The 18,731-nt window shown below is 37.5% G+C and overlaps 1 protein-coding gene and 1 long non-coding RNA gene across 2 annotated transcripts; one reads left to right on the top strand and one right to left on the bottom strand.

The window, feature by feature from the left end:
* Nucleotides 1-3,822: 3,822 nt before the first annotated feature.
* LOC127137331 (uncharacterized) lies at nt 3,823-4,551 on the bottom strand. Its single transcript, XM_051063803.1, has one exon. It carries the CDS (start codon nt 4,549-4,551, stop codon nt 3,823-3,825), a length of 729 nt encoding a protein of 242 aa, XP_050919760.1.
* A 5,306-nt stretch (nt 4,552-9,857) lies between these two features.
* LOC127075374 (uncharacterized) lies at nt 9,858-12,963 on the top strand. Its single transcript, XR_007786410.1, has 5 exons — nt 9,858-10,695; nt 10,790-10,872; nt 10,973-11,087; nt 12,186-12,428; nt 12,558-12,963. It is a non-coding gene; the product is annotated as an uncharacterized LOC127075374 (long non-coding RNA).
* Nucleotides 12,964-18,731: the final 5,768 nt, after the last annotated feature.

Raw genomic sequence — 18,731 nt, 5'->3', positions numbered from 1 at the left:
CTCGATGTCTTGCTTGCTTTGCTAAAACAGAAGTTCAATGAGATGAATGATGAAGGTTTAGAAGCATTAGATCTAAGAATTCAACCAGATGAAGTTGAATTTTAGATCTGAAAAATTTGAGAGAAATGCAATTGCTTCTTTAGTGATGGCTATGGAGAGAATTCTGCAGCATTTCAGGTTGAATCACGTGTGTGAAATGAATGGAATGAGGTCTCTATTTATAGAGGAAATGGCAAGGAGAGTGTGATCAATCCGTGTGCATGGCATGTGAAGCTTCATTGCATGGGCTTGCATGATCATGCGCAAGGCCCAAAAACAATGCCAAATGAATTCTGAGCATCAGCCAAATGAAATTGGATGTGTGACTTGCAAGGCAATTGCTCATGTAACAAGATTTCAAGTGAATTCCTCATTTGTACCTAAACATTCATCTCTTCGAAAGTCCCAATGAAAAAATCCAAACATGATCATGTGAGTAATGGTTGGAAAGGTCTTGATGTAAGGAACAATTGTTATGTTGAGCAAAAATCCATTTGAAGTGTGGAAATTTATGGAATTTGAGTTTAAAGTGCAAGGTGCATGACATGTCAAGGCAAGGTTTCTAAAATTGGCCAATTTTCAAGCCCTTCTGTTTTTATGATGGAAGCCTCAAATAGAAAAATCTCCACCATTAAAGTTGTATATATTTTCAAGACACTCAAAATGGACTTAAATTTTGCATCATTTGGATTTTTGATGAAAGAGTTATGGGCACTTGAAGTTGGACTTTTTTGACTTTTAATGCCTTTGGTCAAAAGGGACCTACAATGTCTTGCATTATCACATGTATTTACTTTGCGATTTTGAAATTTTGTTCAACATAACATTTGAAGTATACATCTTAATCTTTCCAATGAATTTAATCCCACCTAAAAATCATAAAAAATGAATGTGTTATGTCCTTGGGAAGTTGACCCAAAATTAAGGTTTTAGTCAAAATGACCTATAATGTATTGGAATGGCAGATGGCCTTCCAAGCTTCAAATAAATTTTTGATGAACATGAAAGTTGTTCATATTGTCCTTAAGAACATTTTTTATTTTGGAATCATCTCCATTTGACCAACACATAAAAAGTTAGGTCTCAGTGCATTTCAAAATAGTCAGATGAATTGACTGATCAACTTCTTAAGTTCATGCCTCATATGTTGATGAATTGATGATTGAGAACACTCAAATAAGTTCAAATATGCATGAAATAATTAATTAAAGAACTTCCCTTGATTGTATTTGATCATGGGCTGAGGTTGCTTCAGGAGCAAGGCATTGTGGTGGATAGGTGAATTAGGTCTTCCTTGAAGAACAAGACCTCAAACCCTTTGACTTGATTTGATCAAAATGATGAATTGAGATACTAGGGGGCATATTTGATGGATGAGAGATTTGGGAACCATTGCCATGCTTGCTATCATCTCTTCTTGACCATGTCTTTGTACCAATGATCTCCTAGAAGCTTTGGACCTTGTGATTGCTCAAGCTACAAACAAAAGATGTTAGTGACATATTTTTGTGCTTTTGGTTAGTAAACAAAATGAGAAAAGCAATGATATACAATTCAAGCATGCTTGGTGATCTCAAACCACTTACAAGAGGTCTCACCCAAAGGCAAAGGGAACCAAGATGCTAATGATCCTTGAGGCAATGCACATGCAATGTTATGATGCCATGAGGGATCTTAGGGACAAAATTGGGGTCTTACATCATCCAGACGTGATTCTCCGACACCTACTTTAAGATAAATAGTTGTTATCATACCTCTGGATTATGTCTGAAACATGGAGAGAGCTTGTACATGCGCTGTTTTCCTCTGCCCCAATATACTAAATATCTGCACCAACTGCCCTAGTTACAAGTTGTGGAGTAGTCTCATCATCTGAATATCTCAAACTGGTATGCCCCAGCGTCTTGAAAATGTTTTCTCTTAATTAACCATCTTGGGAGTGATTTACTTCTCGCTCTTTTGAGGTAGCTTGCCCCAATATGAGCATTGAAGTAACTTTCTCCCTATCCGACTGATTCAGAGAGATTTGTAGAATCTCGATGCGGTTGCCCCAGATTCAATGTTTCTTGCAGAGATCTGAGATGTGGGATATCATGAATTTGATCTACTTTCCCATATGTAAGCTACCTTGATGTTAAATGATTGTTCGAATGTAAAATGCTCATTTTGAGAATGATAATTGTAATGTCATGCTCATGCAAGTTTTGAAAACTCAAGTGTGTTCACTACGAATTATGACATCTAGTGAACAAATCACTGATTAAAATGTCATATCAGTACCAATACCAATAACAAGAAAATATTTAGGAGTCAGCTTAATGCGATCTTACCATAGTATGCTTTCGAAATAAACCCTGCTTCAATTAGGTCTTTTGAGGGTTGTAACATGGCCTGGTTCACGGTTTCAGAAAGAAAGGATATAAGGCTCAAAACCTATTCTAACCCTCCCATTCTTCGTGATATTCTCCAGTCCTATGTTCAATTAGCTTAAAACAAGCGTTCATCTTTCAGAAAAGAATTTTGAATAGCATCAATGATGGTTAGAGAACCCTATGAGAGTTTGGAGCGATAGCCACTCACCTTCTGCTTTGATTTGCATTCAAGAAGATTTGCTCTTGCTGAGGATTTTGATATTGATCCTCTGATTCTTTTGTTTTGTTTACCCTAATTTTTGCTCGGGCTGGTCCTTTGGGTCTACAGCCCACCGGGATACCCTAACTTTTGCCTAAGTCAATCTTATTTTCTAGTTAATGACTTAGCGGGCTTTTCATCTCTTTTTTTCATTTGAGTAAATTATGTGATATTCTGCTTGTTTGATTTATGGTACCGTTTGTGATTGTCTCACTCCTTTTGATGGGTAAGGGATAACCATTTGAATTTGTGATTCCATCCTCTTGAGAATGATATTATATGATTGGTCACTTGATGAGATACTCTCCTTCTGAAATTTGAATCCAAGTCTAAATTAAACTGAATACTACCCTACCCCTGGTTTAACATGAGGGTTTATATGTATAAAGAAAGAAGCTTCTACTTCAAGGCCCAAAGGGGTTAACTAGGCATTAACTTTCTTATATCTCCGGTGTTTAGGGATTGAACAATGCCTTATATCATCAGCACGGTTTTATTCAAAAGCATACAGGCAACGATCTTGCATATTTTAATTTGCATCATTCTCTTTTGATTTTATTTGACAAACAATTTGATACTGATAAAATAAAATATGAGTGAACACGAATAGATTTAAGCAAAACATGCACGTTTATTTCATTATTATTATCATCTGAAAACCAGACAAGTTTTACAAATGAACAACCTATAACGAACAAGGAAAGATTACAAATGGTACATGTTTGAATCATATGATATTTCTAGCCTTGATACTCCTCTGAAGAAGCCACTGAATCTGAGCAATCCTCACCACTAATCGCATTCACAATCTATCCACAGTGGTCTGGCAACGGGTTGGTTATGACCTTAGGTCCTGCTTCAGAGAATGACAAAACCTTCTGATCAATTAACTCTTGTACTCAGGCCTTAAGGACCAAACAATCCTCTGTAGAATGTCCTATGTGTCCGGCATGGAACGCATAAGACACATTGGGATTATGCTTGTTATTGTAGGGAGGCATTGCAGGCGGAATCTCTTTTGGCACAATTACCCCTTGTTGGACAAGATATGCAACAACTGAGTGTATGATACAAGGATCTGGTCATGCTGAGGACACTTCCTATTAAACCTTCTACATGACCTTGCCTCTGGTTTCGGTTATCTTGTTGATTCTAAGAGACCGAAGCCTGTGGAGGCTGCTGATACTGCGGCTGGTATGCAGGTTGCTGATATTGAGCATCAACAATGTACGGATAAGGGTAGTATGGCATATGAGCCATGAGTGCTTGAACTTGAGGGTAAACATTTGCTATCATAGCGTTTGCCTCGACCTCTTTCTTCTTATCAAAACCCTGGGATTTCGTGGCCATTGTTTGGCTATCAACATTAGAAATCTTTCCTGTTTTCAACCCATTCTTGATGCGTTCTCCAATGGTTACCATATTGGCGAAGTTGGAAGACGAGCTACCAACCATCTTCTTGCAGTACAAACCTTGGAGTGTACCCATGAAGATATCAACCAATTCAGCATCTGTCAGTGCAGGTTTAACTCTAGAAGCCATCTCACGCCACCTCTGAGCATATTCTTTGAATGTTTCATTGCGTTTGTAGGCTTGATTTTGCAGTTGTAACCTGGTGGGAGCTATGTCCAGGTTATATTTGTATTGATTGAGAAAGGCTTTAGACAAGTCCTTCCAAGATATAATTTTACTGTGTTTCACGACCATATACCAATATAAGGATGCCCTAGATAAGCTATCTTGGAAGCAATGGATAAGTAGATTATCATTATCAATGTAGGATTCCATCTTCCTATAATACATGATGACATGACTTCTAGGACAGCTTAAACCCTTGTATTTTGGTAGGTTTGGTGCTTTGAACTTAGGAGGAAGCACCATATTAGGAACTAAACATAAGTCCTTAGCATTCATACCTTAAGCAGAGAAACCTTCAATGGCTCTAATTCTCTCATCCAGCAACTGATAGTCTGCTTATCTATTCTGATCTGACCAACAACAATCTGATTCGCAGGCTAAGGATTGACTTGATGGTTGGGAGGTTGAACACCCTGAGAAGCTTCATGAGCCATAACTGGAGTAGAAGCAAGCTATAGATACCCTTGAGGATACATCAATCTAGGATTCACCGTCTGACCAACATTCTGACCATACTGATTCTGATAGGGGGCGTAGGGTGCCCTAGGATACACAAATGGAGGTGGAACAACAAAAGATGCCCCTGGATGAGGAGGAGGTGTCTCAAATTCTGAATAGTAGGTTGAGTAGCTCGTGGAGGAAGACGGAAGTGAAGAGTAGGGCCTCTATATTCATATTTATTATCATTGGGAGTCTCAACAATCACTGGTGCAGAAGTCTGAAGAATCTATTCTCGGTTGATCTCACAGTTGTCGACTTTATCCACTTGAGGAGAGTGAGTGGTCATGCCCCAAGGATGGGCAACAAAACTCCCATTGGTAGGATGAACACCGAGCGGTTGATATGGCACAAAAGCATTCCCATTAGCAGCTTGGGGAACAAAGTTTAGAGGCAACCCCCAGGGATAGGAAATGGCATGCCTACTAGGACCTGGCTGACAGATAGGTTGGCTTACTACAGGTTGAACCACAGTATCCACAATAGCATCAACAAGAGTGGTGATGGTAATAACATCAGTAACTATAGTAGAAGCAGGATTGGCAGCAGAGGTGGAGGTAGTGGCCTTCTGAGCTTGAAGGTACTCCATTATAATATTCATGTTACCTTGGAAGGTGTCCATTCTGTTTTGGACTTGAGCCAAAGTTTCCATGTACGTAGCATTCTCTTGTTCCAGATCTTCCATAATTCTCAACTAGTTAGCTCTCGTGAAGTACTGGTGTCGAAGAGTCGTCGTCTTTCAGCCCGGAGAAAGGACAAGGTGAGCTTTTTCTGGTTGATAGGCATGAAATACAGATGCATGAATTCGCATGTTAGGGATGGAATGCAAATAATTATGCAACATCCATAGATTCAAGGCATTGATGGCATAATAAATCAGGGTCAAAACTCCGACATATGTACAACAATGAAAAAAATGATATGCAATAGAGTATGTTAACAACATAAAACAATCTGGATAATTTGCACATACTGCCCGATGCAGGATCAAAGGTTCGACATCCATGAGAATAAAGGTATGTAGAGTCTATGGTTTCCTGCAAGAAAAACCCATATCCCCCTCACAGGTGTGGACTATGCTCCAAGGTGGTCCCTAGAAGGTCTCCCAGAGTCATCGACTCAAAATGGAAATACCCTGCCGTAGTGAATACTCACAAGACAAAAGTATTTCCAAGTGAATCTAGTATGGGTGTGGTTCTCGTGACAACCCAACGCGCAAAACGCAGGTGTATACGACTATCCACGAGTATATCCTATGTGTATACTAAGCTCGGTTATAGAGATTCTCTCTCATGTAATCTATCCTCTAACCCAATAAAGAGTATAACAGATAACATCCATAATAAACAATATCTAAAGCAATGAAGAAATGTGATAAATAAAGCGTGTAAAATGTAAAGGTAAACACCTAAACTAACGGAAGCAATCAAAACTAGGCTTGACTCCTACCTGCCGAAGCAAGGACTCCCCGACAGAGTCGCCAACTAAAGCTATCGGAAATATACCCGAACGTATCGCATGCTCGGACACACAACAGAGTCACCATCGAACTTTATTTATCCCCAAGGGGATGGGAAAACATCGATAAAACCCGGGAGAAAGAGATGTGCTGGGTAAGGAAGTCGGTTATGCAAGGGGAAAGTATTAACACCCCAAACATCGATGGTACTCCATGGAAAACATTTTGATTGTTCTCGCTCAAATAGGTGTGATATCTAAAGATTACTCACGAAAGAATGGGAAAGGAAGAGAAATAGATAAAGTGCTCGATGAGGATTTGGGCCCTCATGCCTACGTATCCTCATAGTGCAATGAGGAATTTAGAGCTCCGTAGTTCAAGGAACTAGAGGCGGGAGAGGAAAATAATGGTATTCAAAGTATGGTCTGAACCAAAGAATAATGTTTTGAACTCCAACAAAGGTGAAAAGATGAACCCAAGAATAATGTGGACTAGCCGGAAGCGTCTACCACTATATGGTATAGCCTAAAAGAAGGAGAATTAAGTGTTTAGGTACGAGCCAAACGTCTCTTGGTTCACAAGGTGACGCAAGAAGGAGCACAAAGAGGTAGTGTATTTATCTCTAAGATGACTAGTATATCACATGGAGTGAAAGAAGGTAGAATATGAATGCATCATGGAGATGAATAGAATGAATTTCCTAAGGCAGGAATAATAAATAAGTATGCTAGTGGAGGATTCGAACCCTCGTGCCTACGTATTCCCATCGTGCAATGAGAAAATCAGAGCAATCGTAGTTCATCCTACTACGGCTGAAAGTAAAGAGAGGTACTTGATAGGATTTCCCAGAGGCAAGGTATATTGCTTAACAAGCAAGAGTAGCATTAACCGATGATGGTAATTAACCACAAGGACAAATGAGATATAGCCAGAGTCCGGACTCCATAGGGCAAGAAAGATGAATGTCATAGTCTTAACTAGGCACAAGGTAAGAAACAGATTTCCAGAGTCTGAACTCAATAAGGGAAAATGAGATATAGTACTAAAGTCTGAACTTCAAGTCAATATCAAAGGTTGCCAGAGTCTAAAATCCATGGGCAAGATATATAAGCATGCTATAGTCTGAACTTTATAAGGCAAAGGAACTGATTTGAATGCCAGAGTCTGAACTCCATCAGGGAAGAAGAGTGTGGTTCCAAAGTATGAATGATGTGTGTAATGGAAGAGATCTTCAGATTCTGAACTCCAAGGGTTGGATAAATGAATGCTAAAGTCTGAACTGTAAGGCAGGATAGTATGTCAAAGTCTGAACTGTATAGAAAAAATCAAGATAGCCAAAGTCTGAACTCAATAGGGCAAGGATGCCAAGATCTGTATCTTATAAGCAAAGAATAAAGCCGGAGTCTGAACTCCATGGACTAAAAGGGTTTTCCAAGGTCTGCACCTTGAGGGAAAAAAGCAAAGCCAGAGTCTGAACTCCATGGGCTAAAGGAAGTTGCCAAGGTCTGCACCTTGAGAGCAAGCAATAAAGTAAGCCATGGTCTGAACTGATAGGCAATGTCTAAAGCTATTGATTGAGACATGGGTAGGTGACCCTTATATAATAATCCCAAGAAATGCATGAACTGAATGAGGATTGAAAATAGGATAAATTGATAAATAGGTAGCTCGTGAAGAATCTGTATTCTCCTACCTACGTGTCCTTATAGTGCAATAAGGAAATCAGAGCTTTCGTAGTTCAGCCCACTAGGGCTGAAAACAAAGTGATTAAAGGTAAAATAATGATTGAATGATTGAATTGAAATGATTTATTGGAGAATGAGTAAACTTGATAGTTGTAGAATAAGAATCACACTAAAGTCTAGAAGTAAAGGTGGATACGATAAGCAACGAGTCAAATGTCTTGCACCCAAATATATCCAGAATGAGTGTAGGAAAGCCCTAGTCTCATTCCTTCTTTACTACTTAAGGCTCATGGCATGTAACTCTTATTTTAACTTTCATGTTTAATGAGAAGAATATTTGTTGTTGTTTCTTGTAATGAAGACCTTACCAATCGTTCGATTCGAATTGTACTAAACTCTATGAATAGAGGTGAATACGATGAGCGCTGGATCATTCGTCCCATACCCAAAGATGTTCATAATGGGGGTATGAATTCTCCAGTCCCACTCCTTCTCTATTTCTTAAGGCTCTTGTCGTACAACTTGATTCATGATTGCTAAGTTATTGATTTAGTCCTTGTTTGATGCATGATGCTTTATGAAGGGAGAGAGACTTGTCAATCGTATTATTAGAATTTTGCTAAAGTCTACGAATAGAGGTGAATACGATGAGCACTAGGTCATTCGTCCCATACCCAAAGATATCCAGAATGGGGGTTGGAATTCTCCAGTCTCACTCCTTCTCTATTACTTAAGGCTCATGCCACACGATTCCAACTTTGATTTAACAAGCTCTTAAAGTTTCCACCTTTTAAATACTTGTATTATCCACTGCTTGGTATGATTGAGGATGCCTTGATTGAGAATCTTTTCTTGAGGCCTCGAGCTCTACAACTTAGAAGAAAAAGTCTTATCAAATGACCAAGGGTCTCTTGGTCACTAAAATTAGACTGTGGGATTATACAAGTTCAAAGGATTTAATTGATCAAAATTGCTTTTGATCAATTTGAATCGGAGGTTTGATTTAGTTTTGAGAATTATGTTAGAATCTAATCTAATGGTTATAAATTAACCAAACTGTCCTAAGGGATCATACCTTGGTTAATCCAAGTTGATTAAGAATATATGTTAAGAGTCCTAAGGGAGCATGTTAATGTTAATCAAACTTTTGGATTGGAATTCTATGTTAAATTCTATCCCTAAAGGAGTGTGTGTTCATGGTCAAAACCAAAATAAACCCTAAAAGGACAAAATGGTCATTATGCTAAAAATGATTAATATTGAATTAACATTCTAATCATGGAAATTCTACTCAAACTCCAATTCTAAGAATCGAATATTCTAGCAATTCTAATTATCCAAAGATTTTTAATAATCCTAATTGAATTCCAATATTTCTAATATCTAATTAAAATTCTAAAAACTCTAATTAATTTGTATTTAATCTAAAAATTGCTTAACCTAATTAATTTAAAATCTATTATTCTTAAGAATTAAATCAAGATTAAAACCTTAATAATAGAAAACTCAAAGTGAGACTAATAGGTTTGGCCTTAATTCAGGCCCAGTAATAGTGGTATTTTGGCTAGCAAAAACAAAACTTGTTGAGCTTCAGAGGGGGGGGGGTGCAGTAGTGCTTCCGTGTTATTGCGTATGGGCCTCGCAGGGTCAAGGCCCAAGGAAATCAATTCTTCCGAAGGGGTGCAAGAGGTGGCAGAGGTGTGTGCTAGGATTAAGTTAGTTATATTCCATCTTCTCAAGGCCCATCACGCTCAAAAATAGAACCATCCTAGCAAAAAAATCCCAAAAGGATAAGGATCCAGAAGCTGACTCAGATCCAGCTAGCATTTTGGTCAAAGATTCCTTGATGATGGTTAGCACATGCGCGCGTGTCATGAATGCACATTGATTCACGTTAAATCTCAATAATCACGTGACCAGGTATTAAAATGGGAGAAAAATGCATCCACTATGTGTATCTCCTCACTCAATGACGCCTCCTCGAAAAATGGAGGCTCCGCCATGCCGGAGGCGGCGGAGCGGCCAAAGGTTCCATATTGACCATCTAAAATGTCCGTCTTGGCATCCTCTCTCTAACTTATCCCTTCACTTCCGTCAATTAAACGGCCGATATATCGAATCGGGGAAAGAAACTTAGAAACCTAGAACAAGAAAAACTAAATTAAGCTTCTCCTACGGCTCAGTTCGTTCCCTAATCCTGGGGTTACAGCCTATCTATATCAACTCTATCAATTGGAAACAAGAAAAAGAGAGATTCAAAGAAGCGTACTAACCTTCGGAATCAGGGATTGCTCCAGCCAAACTCGAGTATGTCGGGGACGAAGATGGCACGAATGTCTAAAGATAAGGTGGACTCTCGAATTCTTGGACGCTCGATCTTCTTCTTCGTGCGTGTCGTTTCCGTTCTGGTTCGAAACGCTTTGGCGGTGTTGAATCCTTCTTGATTTTTGTATGCTTGATGCAGTCTAGCCCAAGCGTAACTGGAGCTTCAATGTGAAGCTCCAATGGCTTCCTAATTGGGCTTTGCGTGAGGTTGAGAGAGAGTCAGATAAAGATCGAAGAACGAGTTCCCCCTCAGCTTTCTGTGCAAGTGATATTTATAGAAGTGTCATGTTAACAGAAAGTAGTTAGAGCTCTTTCTGTTGAGTTCTGGCAATGGAAGGTTGTTAAGCGTTTCTCACTGTTACAAACTGTTAAGCCGTCAGTAGTTACTCAGTTAATTCAGTTAGTTGTTCAGGGAACGCGGTTAGTTCGAATGCCTTTGTATCTTATGTTATTTGCATATTTCTGTTAGTGTCAGGTTGGTAACTTACGCAATTTTTATGATATTGAAATGCAGGTTCTGTTAGGACGCCGTGGCGGAACTCTTTTGAGTCGACTACATGGTGAAATGGAATGGAAGGAGTCCAATTGGATCGGACGGTTAGCTGTTCTACTCAAACTCTACAGTTTGTTAATTATGTTTCAACTTAGAGTGGATTAGGTTAGTGTTAATCTAAATTTTTATTTATCTCTGTTAAAGTGAAACTTAAATATGTGGAAAGATGAAGCAGCTTTGGATGAGCACGTTAGTTAATTGATCATGGTTCTATCACTCGCAAGAACTACAGCTCTGTTGTTAGAAAAGGCTTATGCAGGTAGAGCGGGTTCTGCCCTGTTTTCCATTGTGAATGAGTTGTGGGCTATTTATATGAAATTAGCTTGTACGGTTGTTTAGAACCAGTTCAAACCAAATTGAACCATCTATATAAAACTATTTTATTTTCTTTTAACTAACTTTTTTATTTTTACTAATTATAAAACTATTTTATATAAAAAAATATTTATTTTAAAAAATTACTTCAAATTTGACTTTTATAATCACCACAAATAATATCTCGATTAAAAACAATTCCAAAATATGATATGTTACATAAAAACGATCATAAAATAAAATAATTATGAATCATATCTCTATAAATCATAATTGTTCATAAAATAAATAATTCATTAAAAAAATGTTCAAATTTCTAAAATCTCTCGTAATTGTTCATAAACAAATTTTATGAGGTTTTAAAATATATTTTCTTTTAAAATTTAAAAAACATAAAAAAAAACAATTTTTTTAAGAAAAAAAATAACAAATATTTAAAAAAAGAAGAAAAAAAATATAAAAAAAAATTGAAAATAATAAACTTATATTCTAAAAATAAAAATAAATAAAAAAATCTATTTTTTTAAAAACCATTTTTTTTTACTGAAAAAAATACAAAATATTTTTGATAAAAAATAATAATTTTATTTGAAAACAAATATCAAATATAATTTTTTCGAAAAAAAAATCCAAATATAATATTTTTGGTAAAAAGAAAAAAAATCTGATTTTTATTTTTAAAATAATTTTTTTATAAAATTTTAAAAAATTTAAAATATAAAATTGATTTATAATGTGATAAAACATAAAAACATACAAATATAAAAATTTAACGCATAATAAAATTTGGATAACCAATAACAAAACCAAATTTTTATAATGGGAAACGGTTTATATTTGGATAACAAAATGGATACCCAAATTTTTATTTTAGCATTGGTTTTTTTAAAGTGGATTAATTTGGATACCAATTTGATCATGGATAATCTATTTTTTTGTACACCCCTAATGACATGTTATGATGTTAATTTGTTAGTAGGTTAAGACAAATTATTACAATGTTAATTTGCTGAGTTTCTTGATTACATCATGAATTTTGCAGGGTAAATGTTTCGCATCAGATCTTTGTACATCTCGAAGAGTCGTTATGTGTTGACAAGTATGAAATCGTTATGTGTTGACAAGTATGAAATCGTGTTAGTCTAAGTTTGAAATTGTGTTAGTCCAAGTTTAGAAGCATGAATGGTCAGTGAGGTGTTAACAAATTCAAATGGGATTGTCTGACAAAATGTTAGATGCTGGTTCTGGTCCGTACTGAAGGTAGCTAGTGCGGACTTTAGTAGAGGTAAGTTATGTTGGCCAATGCTAATTTATCTATGCATTCTCGTATAACCGGTTGGTGTCGAGGTAAGGCCCTGCAACGGGTTCTTTGGTGTTGTGTTAATCACTTCCTTTGTTTTTCTTCTCGTGGCAGGATCGCACAACACCAAAGCTGCAATTGTAGCTTAGTGGGTTCGGAACCTGGATCCCATGCGTAAAAGACGTTTGACACTTGCCGAAGTTTTTTTTTTCTTCTTCCATTCCTTATTGAACCAGGCATTCGAAGGCGGCAACAATAACTCGACAGGCAAACATACGGGGTGCGGGATCGTTGCATAAGATTCTCAAACTCAACTCTTATCCAAACCTTTCAGATTTGATAATTAGTTAGAAGTTCACTTTTCCAATTCTGTTACAAGATGAAGCATAGTGGGTTATCTCATATTTTCCTGTCATGCTTTTTTCTTTCTCTTTTGTATTATGGGAATTATGGAAACACACATTTAGAGCTTGCTGCTGCTTCAATGATGGACTTATGCTAAAAATTATGTTTCTATTAATGACTACCCATTATGCTTCTAATGTTAAAAACCATTGACAATCTATTAGGTTAGATTAGAACTAAGTTATACTAGAGATGTTAGTGAAAATAATCAATAATGATAATTGTGAGGTTAGAGTTTCTACGTGTCTATTTGGAATTTGTTTGAATCTTGGATTAGAAAGAAGCTATGATTAGTAAAAGTAAATAGAAGGACGTTAGTGAAAACTATTTGGGTTATACTTAATGCCTTGCCTTTATTTTGACTCATCTATGTAGGTCGTGTATCCCATAGAGTGGGAGGTTGAACAAAAAGCATGCAACACAAATAACCAAGATTGAATTTTGGGACATCCATGACAAATGGTAAACTAAAGGATTATTGGTCAAAGATAGATTGGAAAAGGGGTTTAGGGTTAGGTTTGAGCCTTAGATGGATAGTTGACTTTGATCAACTGTTGACAAGAAAGTCAACAATTAACTAAAAGGTCACCCTTACCAAAATCTTCACTTATTTATTTTTGTAAAATTCGTATGGATAATGTAAAATGTTTTACCGGAATGTGACGTTTAATGAAAATTAAATGGAATGCATTATTTTCAAATGATATTTTCCCACCAAGAGTTCAAATTCGAATTGGAGACATGCATTATAAACAAATGGACTTATAAGTGTATTCCGAAATGAGAGTTGATTGCAAGTATGAATGATATGAATGCAACAACACCAAATATCAAATGGACCAATGACCGAATCTAGGTGGTGAATCAAACCAATAAGGTCCAAGTAGCCAATTGCATGAATTAGAGTTAGTTACAAGATTAACATGATCACTAGATATCAACCCCTTTAACTAGCGTTTCAAGCCAAATCAACAAGATCCATAACCTAAGTTGTATGAACACGAAACATCAATGATATGAACCCAAGAACTAGGGTTGCATGCTTTAAGTAATAATTCTCTTGAAACAAATCACACCAATTGGCTTATGAAGTTAGGGTTTCATACCTTGATTCATATGAATGCAACATCATACCTTATAGGGCTTCATTCTCAAGTAAACCCTTAACTTTGGTTAGGTATAAATACCCACAAGCCTCTGAATCTATGATGGATGGTTAGAGGTTGTTAAAGCGGATTAATGATGAGACATGAATGAATACATATGAGTTCCAAGTCAAGGATTGAGTGAAAAGATGAAAATAGGAGGGCAAATTTGGGGGTACGACACACTTCAGTGTGTCAGTCTGGTGAATCCAACAAACTGAAGGCTAGTGATGATGATGAAGTGTTAAAATTGATAAAAAGAAGTGAGTTTAATATGGTGGAGCAACTGCTCCAAACCTCATCAAAGATCTCTGTGTTGTCATTATTAATGAACTATGAGGCACATAGGGAGCATTCAAGAAAGTGCTTGAACAGGCTTATGTTGAACATGATGTGATTGTGGATCAGTTTGACCACATTGTTGCCAATATTACTTCTTGTAATAATTTGAGTTTTTGTGATGAAGAGCTTTCTGAGGAAGGCAGAAAGCACAATTTGGCACTACATATTTCGATGAATTGTAAGGAGGAGTTATGTCCAAGGTGTTGGTTGACATTGGGTCATCACTGAACGTGCTTTCAAAGTCAACTTTGTCAAGACTTTCCTACCAAGACGTACCAATGAGGTACAGTGGCATGATTGTTAAGGCGTTTGATGGTTCTCGCAAAACCGTCATTGGTGAAGTGGATCTTCCGATTAAGATAGGTCAGAGTGATTTCCAAATTACTTTCCAAGTAATGGATATCCACCCGGCCTATAGTTGTCTATTGGGAAGGCCATGGATTCATGAAGCATGAGCAGTGACGTCTACTCTTCACCAGAAGTTGAAATTTGTGAAGAACGACAAGCTTATCGTTGTTGGTGGAGAGAAGGCACTATTGGTAAGCCATTTGTCATCTTTTTCTAATGTTGATGCTGAGGAGGAGGTTGAAACTTCATTCCAAGCCTTATCTATTGCTGAGGAGAGGAAATTGGGGCACCCATGTCTTCTTTAAAGGATACACAAAAGGCTATTGAGGCTGACAGCATTGATGAGTGGGTTGTATGATAGAGATTGCTGAAAACAAGAATAGGGCAGGATTGGGATTTCAACCAGGTCCGTTCGACGTCAAAACTGAAGTTATAGAACCGAGTTTCCGCAGTGGAGGGTTCATTCATGGGAATGATCAACACTCAACTGTTGTGATTGGGGATGATGGTGATGAAGACGAAGCATGCGCCAACTTTGTGACGCATGGCCAGACTTGCAACAATTGGGTTGCTACTGATGTTCCTACTGTTATTCATCACTCTAAGTAATTTGTTTTTCATTTTAAAGAAAAATCCTTCTCCTATGCCTAAGGGAGAAGTGAACATTGTTGGGCATTTCTATTATCATCAATAAAATACAATTTTATTCATCCACACCTATGATGTTTTATTTTTACTTTTTGCTTTTCTGAAAATGGTAATCACAAAAAAACATAAATAAAAGTCTTCCATCTGCATAATATTTTGTCACAATTCACTTCTCTAAAATCAGAATATCAAATCATTATGCAGGTTGATTCTCAAACCCATTGAATACAATGATCCTACTCCCTCTCCAAACTTTGATTTCCCTGTGTTTCAAGCTGAGGAAGAGACTGATGATGAAGAAGTATTTGATGAATTATCTCGTTTACTTGAGCACGAGGAAAAAGCCATTCATCCATTCGAGAAGCAGATTGAACTAGTCAACTTGGGTTCTAAACACGATGTGAAGGAAGTCAAGATTGGGTCTCAACTGTGTCCAGAAGCTAAGAAGGGGTTGATTGATCTTCTTCGAGATTATTCAGATGTGTTTGCTTGGTCCTATCAAGACATGCTTGGGTTGGATTCTGAGATTGTGGATCATAAATTATCTTTGAAGCCAAAATGCCCGCCAGTCAAGCAGAAATTGGGCCAGTCAAGCAGAAATTGAGAAGAACTCATCCTGATATGGCAGTTAAGATCAAAGAGGAAATGCAGAAGCAGATTGATGCTGGTTTTCTTGTTACCTCCGAGTATCCGCAATGGGTGGCCAATATTGTGTCGGTTCCTAAGAAAGATGGAAAAGTCCACATGTGTGTTGAATATAGAGATTTGAACAAGGCTAGTCCAAAGGATGATTTTCCTCTGCCACACATTGACATGTTGGTAGACAATACATCTATATTCAAAGTCTTTTCGTTTATGGATGGATTTTCTGGTTATAATCATATCAAGATGGCACCTGAAGACATGGACAAGACCATATTCATTATACCCTGGGGAACATTCTGTTATAGAGTGATTCTCTTCGGTTTAAAGAATGCTGGTGCAACATACCAGAGAGCTATGACCACTCTTTTTCATGATATGATGCATAAAGAGATTGAAGTTTATGTTGATGATATGATTGCCAAATCAAGTGATGAAGAAGAACATATTGAGCATTTATTGAAGTTATTCCAGCATTTGAGGAAGTACAAACTCCGCTTGAATCCCAATAAGTGTACTTTTTGTGTTCGCTCTAGTAAGTTTTTGGGCTTTATTGTCAGTGAGAAGGGTATTGAGGTTAATCCTGCCAAGGTCAAAGCAATACAAGAAATGCCTGCACCCAAAACTGAGAAGCAAGTCAAAGGTTTTCTCGGCCTCTTGAACTATATCTCAAGATTTATATCGCATATGACTGCCACATGTGCGCCTATTTTCAAGCTTCTTCGGAAAGATCAGTCTTGTGATTGGACCGAAGATTTCCATAAAGCGTTTGACAGTATCAAAGAGTATTTGCTTGAGCCTCCGATTCTGTCTCCGCCTGTTGAAGGAAGACCTTTGATCATGTATTTGAATGTGCTTGATGAAAGTATGGATTGTGTTCTTGGTCAGTAAGATGAATCTAGAAAGAAAGAATACGCAATTTACTACCTCAGTAAGAAGTTCACCGACTGTGAGACTCGATATTCTATACTGGAAAAGACATGTTACGTATTGGCTTGGGTTGTTAAGCATCTGCGCCAGTATACGTTAAATCATACTACTTGGTTGATATCTAAAATGGATCCAATCAAGTACATATTTGAGAAGCCTGCTCTAACTGGGAGGATTGTCTGTTGGAAGATGTTGTTATCTGAGTATGATATTGAATACCGATATCAGAAAGCTATTAAGGGTAGCATCTTGGCTGACCATTTGGCTCACCAACCAATTGAAGATTACTAGTCAGTGCAGTATGATTTTCCTGACTAAGAGATTTTGTACTTGAAGATGAAAGATTGTGATGAACCATTGCTTGAAGAAGGGCCAAAACCTGGTTCCCCTTGGGGCATGGTATTTGATGGAGCTGTTAATTCGTATGGTAATGGCATTGGGGCAGTAATTATTACTCCTCAAGGCACTCATTTTCCGTTTATAGCTAGATTGACTTTCAAGTGTACAAATAATATGGCTGAGTATGAAGCTTGCATTATGGGGCTTGAAGAGGCCATTGATCTCAAAATCAAATATCTTGATGTCTATGGGGATTCAGCTTTGGTTGTGAATCAGATTAAAGGTGAATGGGATACGAATCAACCCGGTTTAATACCATATAGAGACTATGCGAGGCGGATTTCAACTTTCTTTACAAAGGTTGAGTTTCATCATATCCCTCGAGATGAAAATCGGATGGCAGATGCTCTTGCAACGTTGGCTTCAATGGTCATGGTGAAATTTTGGGATGAAGTCCCCAATTTGATTGTAATGTGTCTTGATAGGCCAACTCATGTGTTTGCTGCTGAAGAAGTTAAAAATGAAAAGCCATGGTATTTAGATATCAAATGTTTCCTCCAAATTCATATTTACCCGTCTGGGGCATCTTTGAAAGATAAAAAGACTTTGAGAAGATTAGCCGACAACTTCTACCTGAATGGTGATGTGCTTTACAAGATAAATTTCGATATGGTTTTTCTCAGGTACGTGGATAGACACGAAGCATACTTATTGATGACTGAAGTCCATGAAGGTTCCTTTAGTGCTCATTCTAATGGACATGTTATGGCAAAGAAGATGTTGAGAGCAGGTTACTATTGGCTGGCAATGGAATCTGATTATTGAAAGTTTGTGAAGAAATGCCACAAGTGTCAAATTTATGCAGATAATACTCATGTTCCTCCGACACTGTTGAATGTCATTTCCTATCCATGGCCCTTCTCCATGTGGGGAATTGATATGATTAGTATGATTGAGACCAAAGCTTCGAACGAACATCGTTTCGTTCTAGTGGCTATTGACTACTTCACAAAGTGGGTTGAAGCTACATCGTATGCGAATGTAACCAAGCAAGTTATTGTGAGGTTTATCAAGAACCAGATTATATGCCGTTATGGTGTGCCAAGTAAGATCATTCCTGATAATGGATCAAACTTGAACAAGAATATGGTGGTAGTTCTTTGTAAAGACTTCAAGATTGCACACCATAATTCTTCTCCCTGCAGACCTAAGATGAATGGGGATGTTGAAGATGCAAATAAGAACATTAAGAAGATCATTTAGAAAATGGTGGTAACCTATAAAGATTGGCATGAGATGCTCCCATTTTCTTTGCATGGGTACCGTATATCCATCCGCACTTCAACAGGGGAAACCCCTTTCTCTCTTGTTTATGGTATGGAAGATATGCTCCCCGTGGAGGTTGAGATCCCATCATTGCATGTCTTGATGGAAGCCAAGTTGGCCAACTAAAACCAACATAACTAACTGAGTTCTTCACTCATTAACT

This window comes from Lathyrus oleraceus, chromosome 4 (genome assembly GCF_024323335.1).
Source record: "Lathyrus oleraceus cultivar Zhongwan6 chromosome 4, CAAS_Psat_ZW6_1.0, whole genome shotgun sequence".
In the NCBI taxonomy this organism is placed as follows: domain Eukaryota; kingdom Viridiplantae; phylum Streptophyta; class Magnoliopsida; order Fabales; family Fabaceae; genus Lathyrus; species Lathyrus oleraceus.
Note: the sequence above shows the minus strand (reverse complement) of the source record. Positions and strands in the feature narration are given on the sequence as shown.

Excerpts from the sequence above, each read along its gene's own strand:
- LOC127137331 (XM_051063803.1), bottom strand. The coding sequence starts at position 4,551 with ATGGTGCTTCCTCCTAAGTTCAAAGCACCAAACCTACCAAAATACAAG.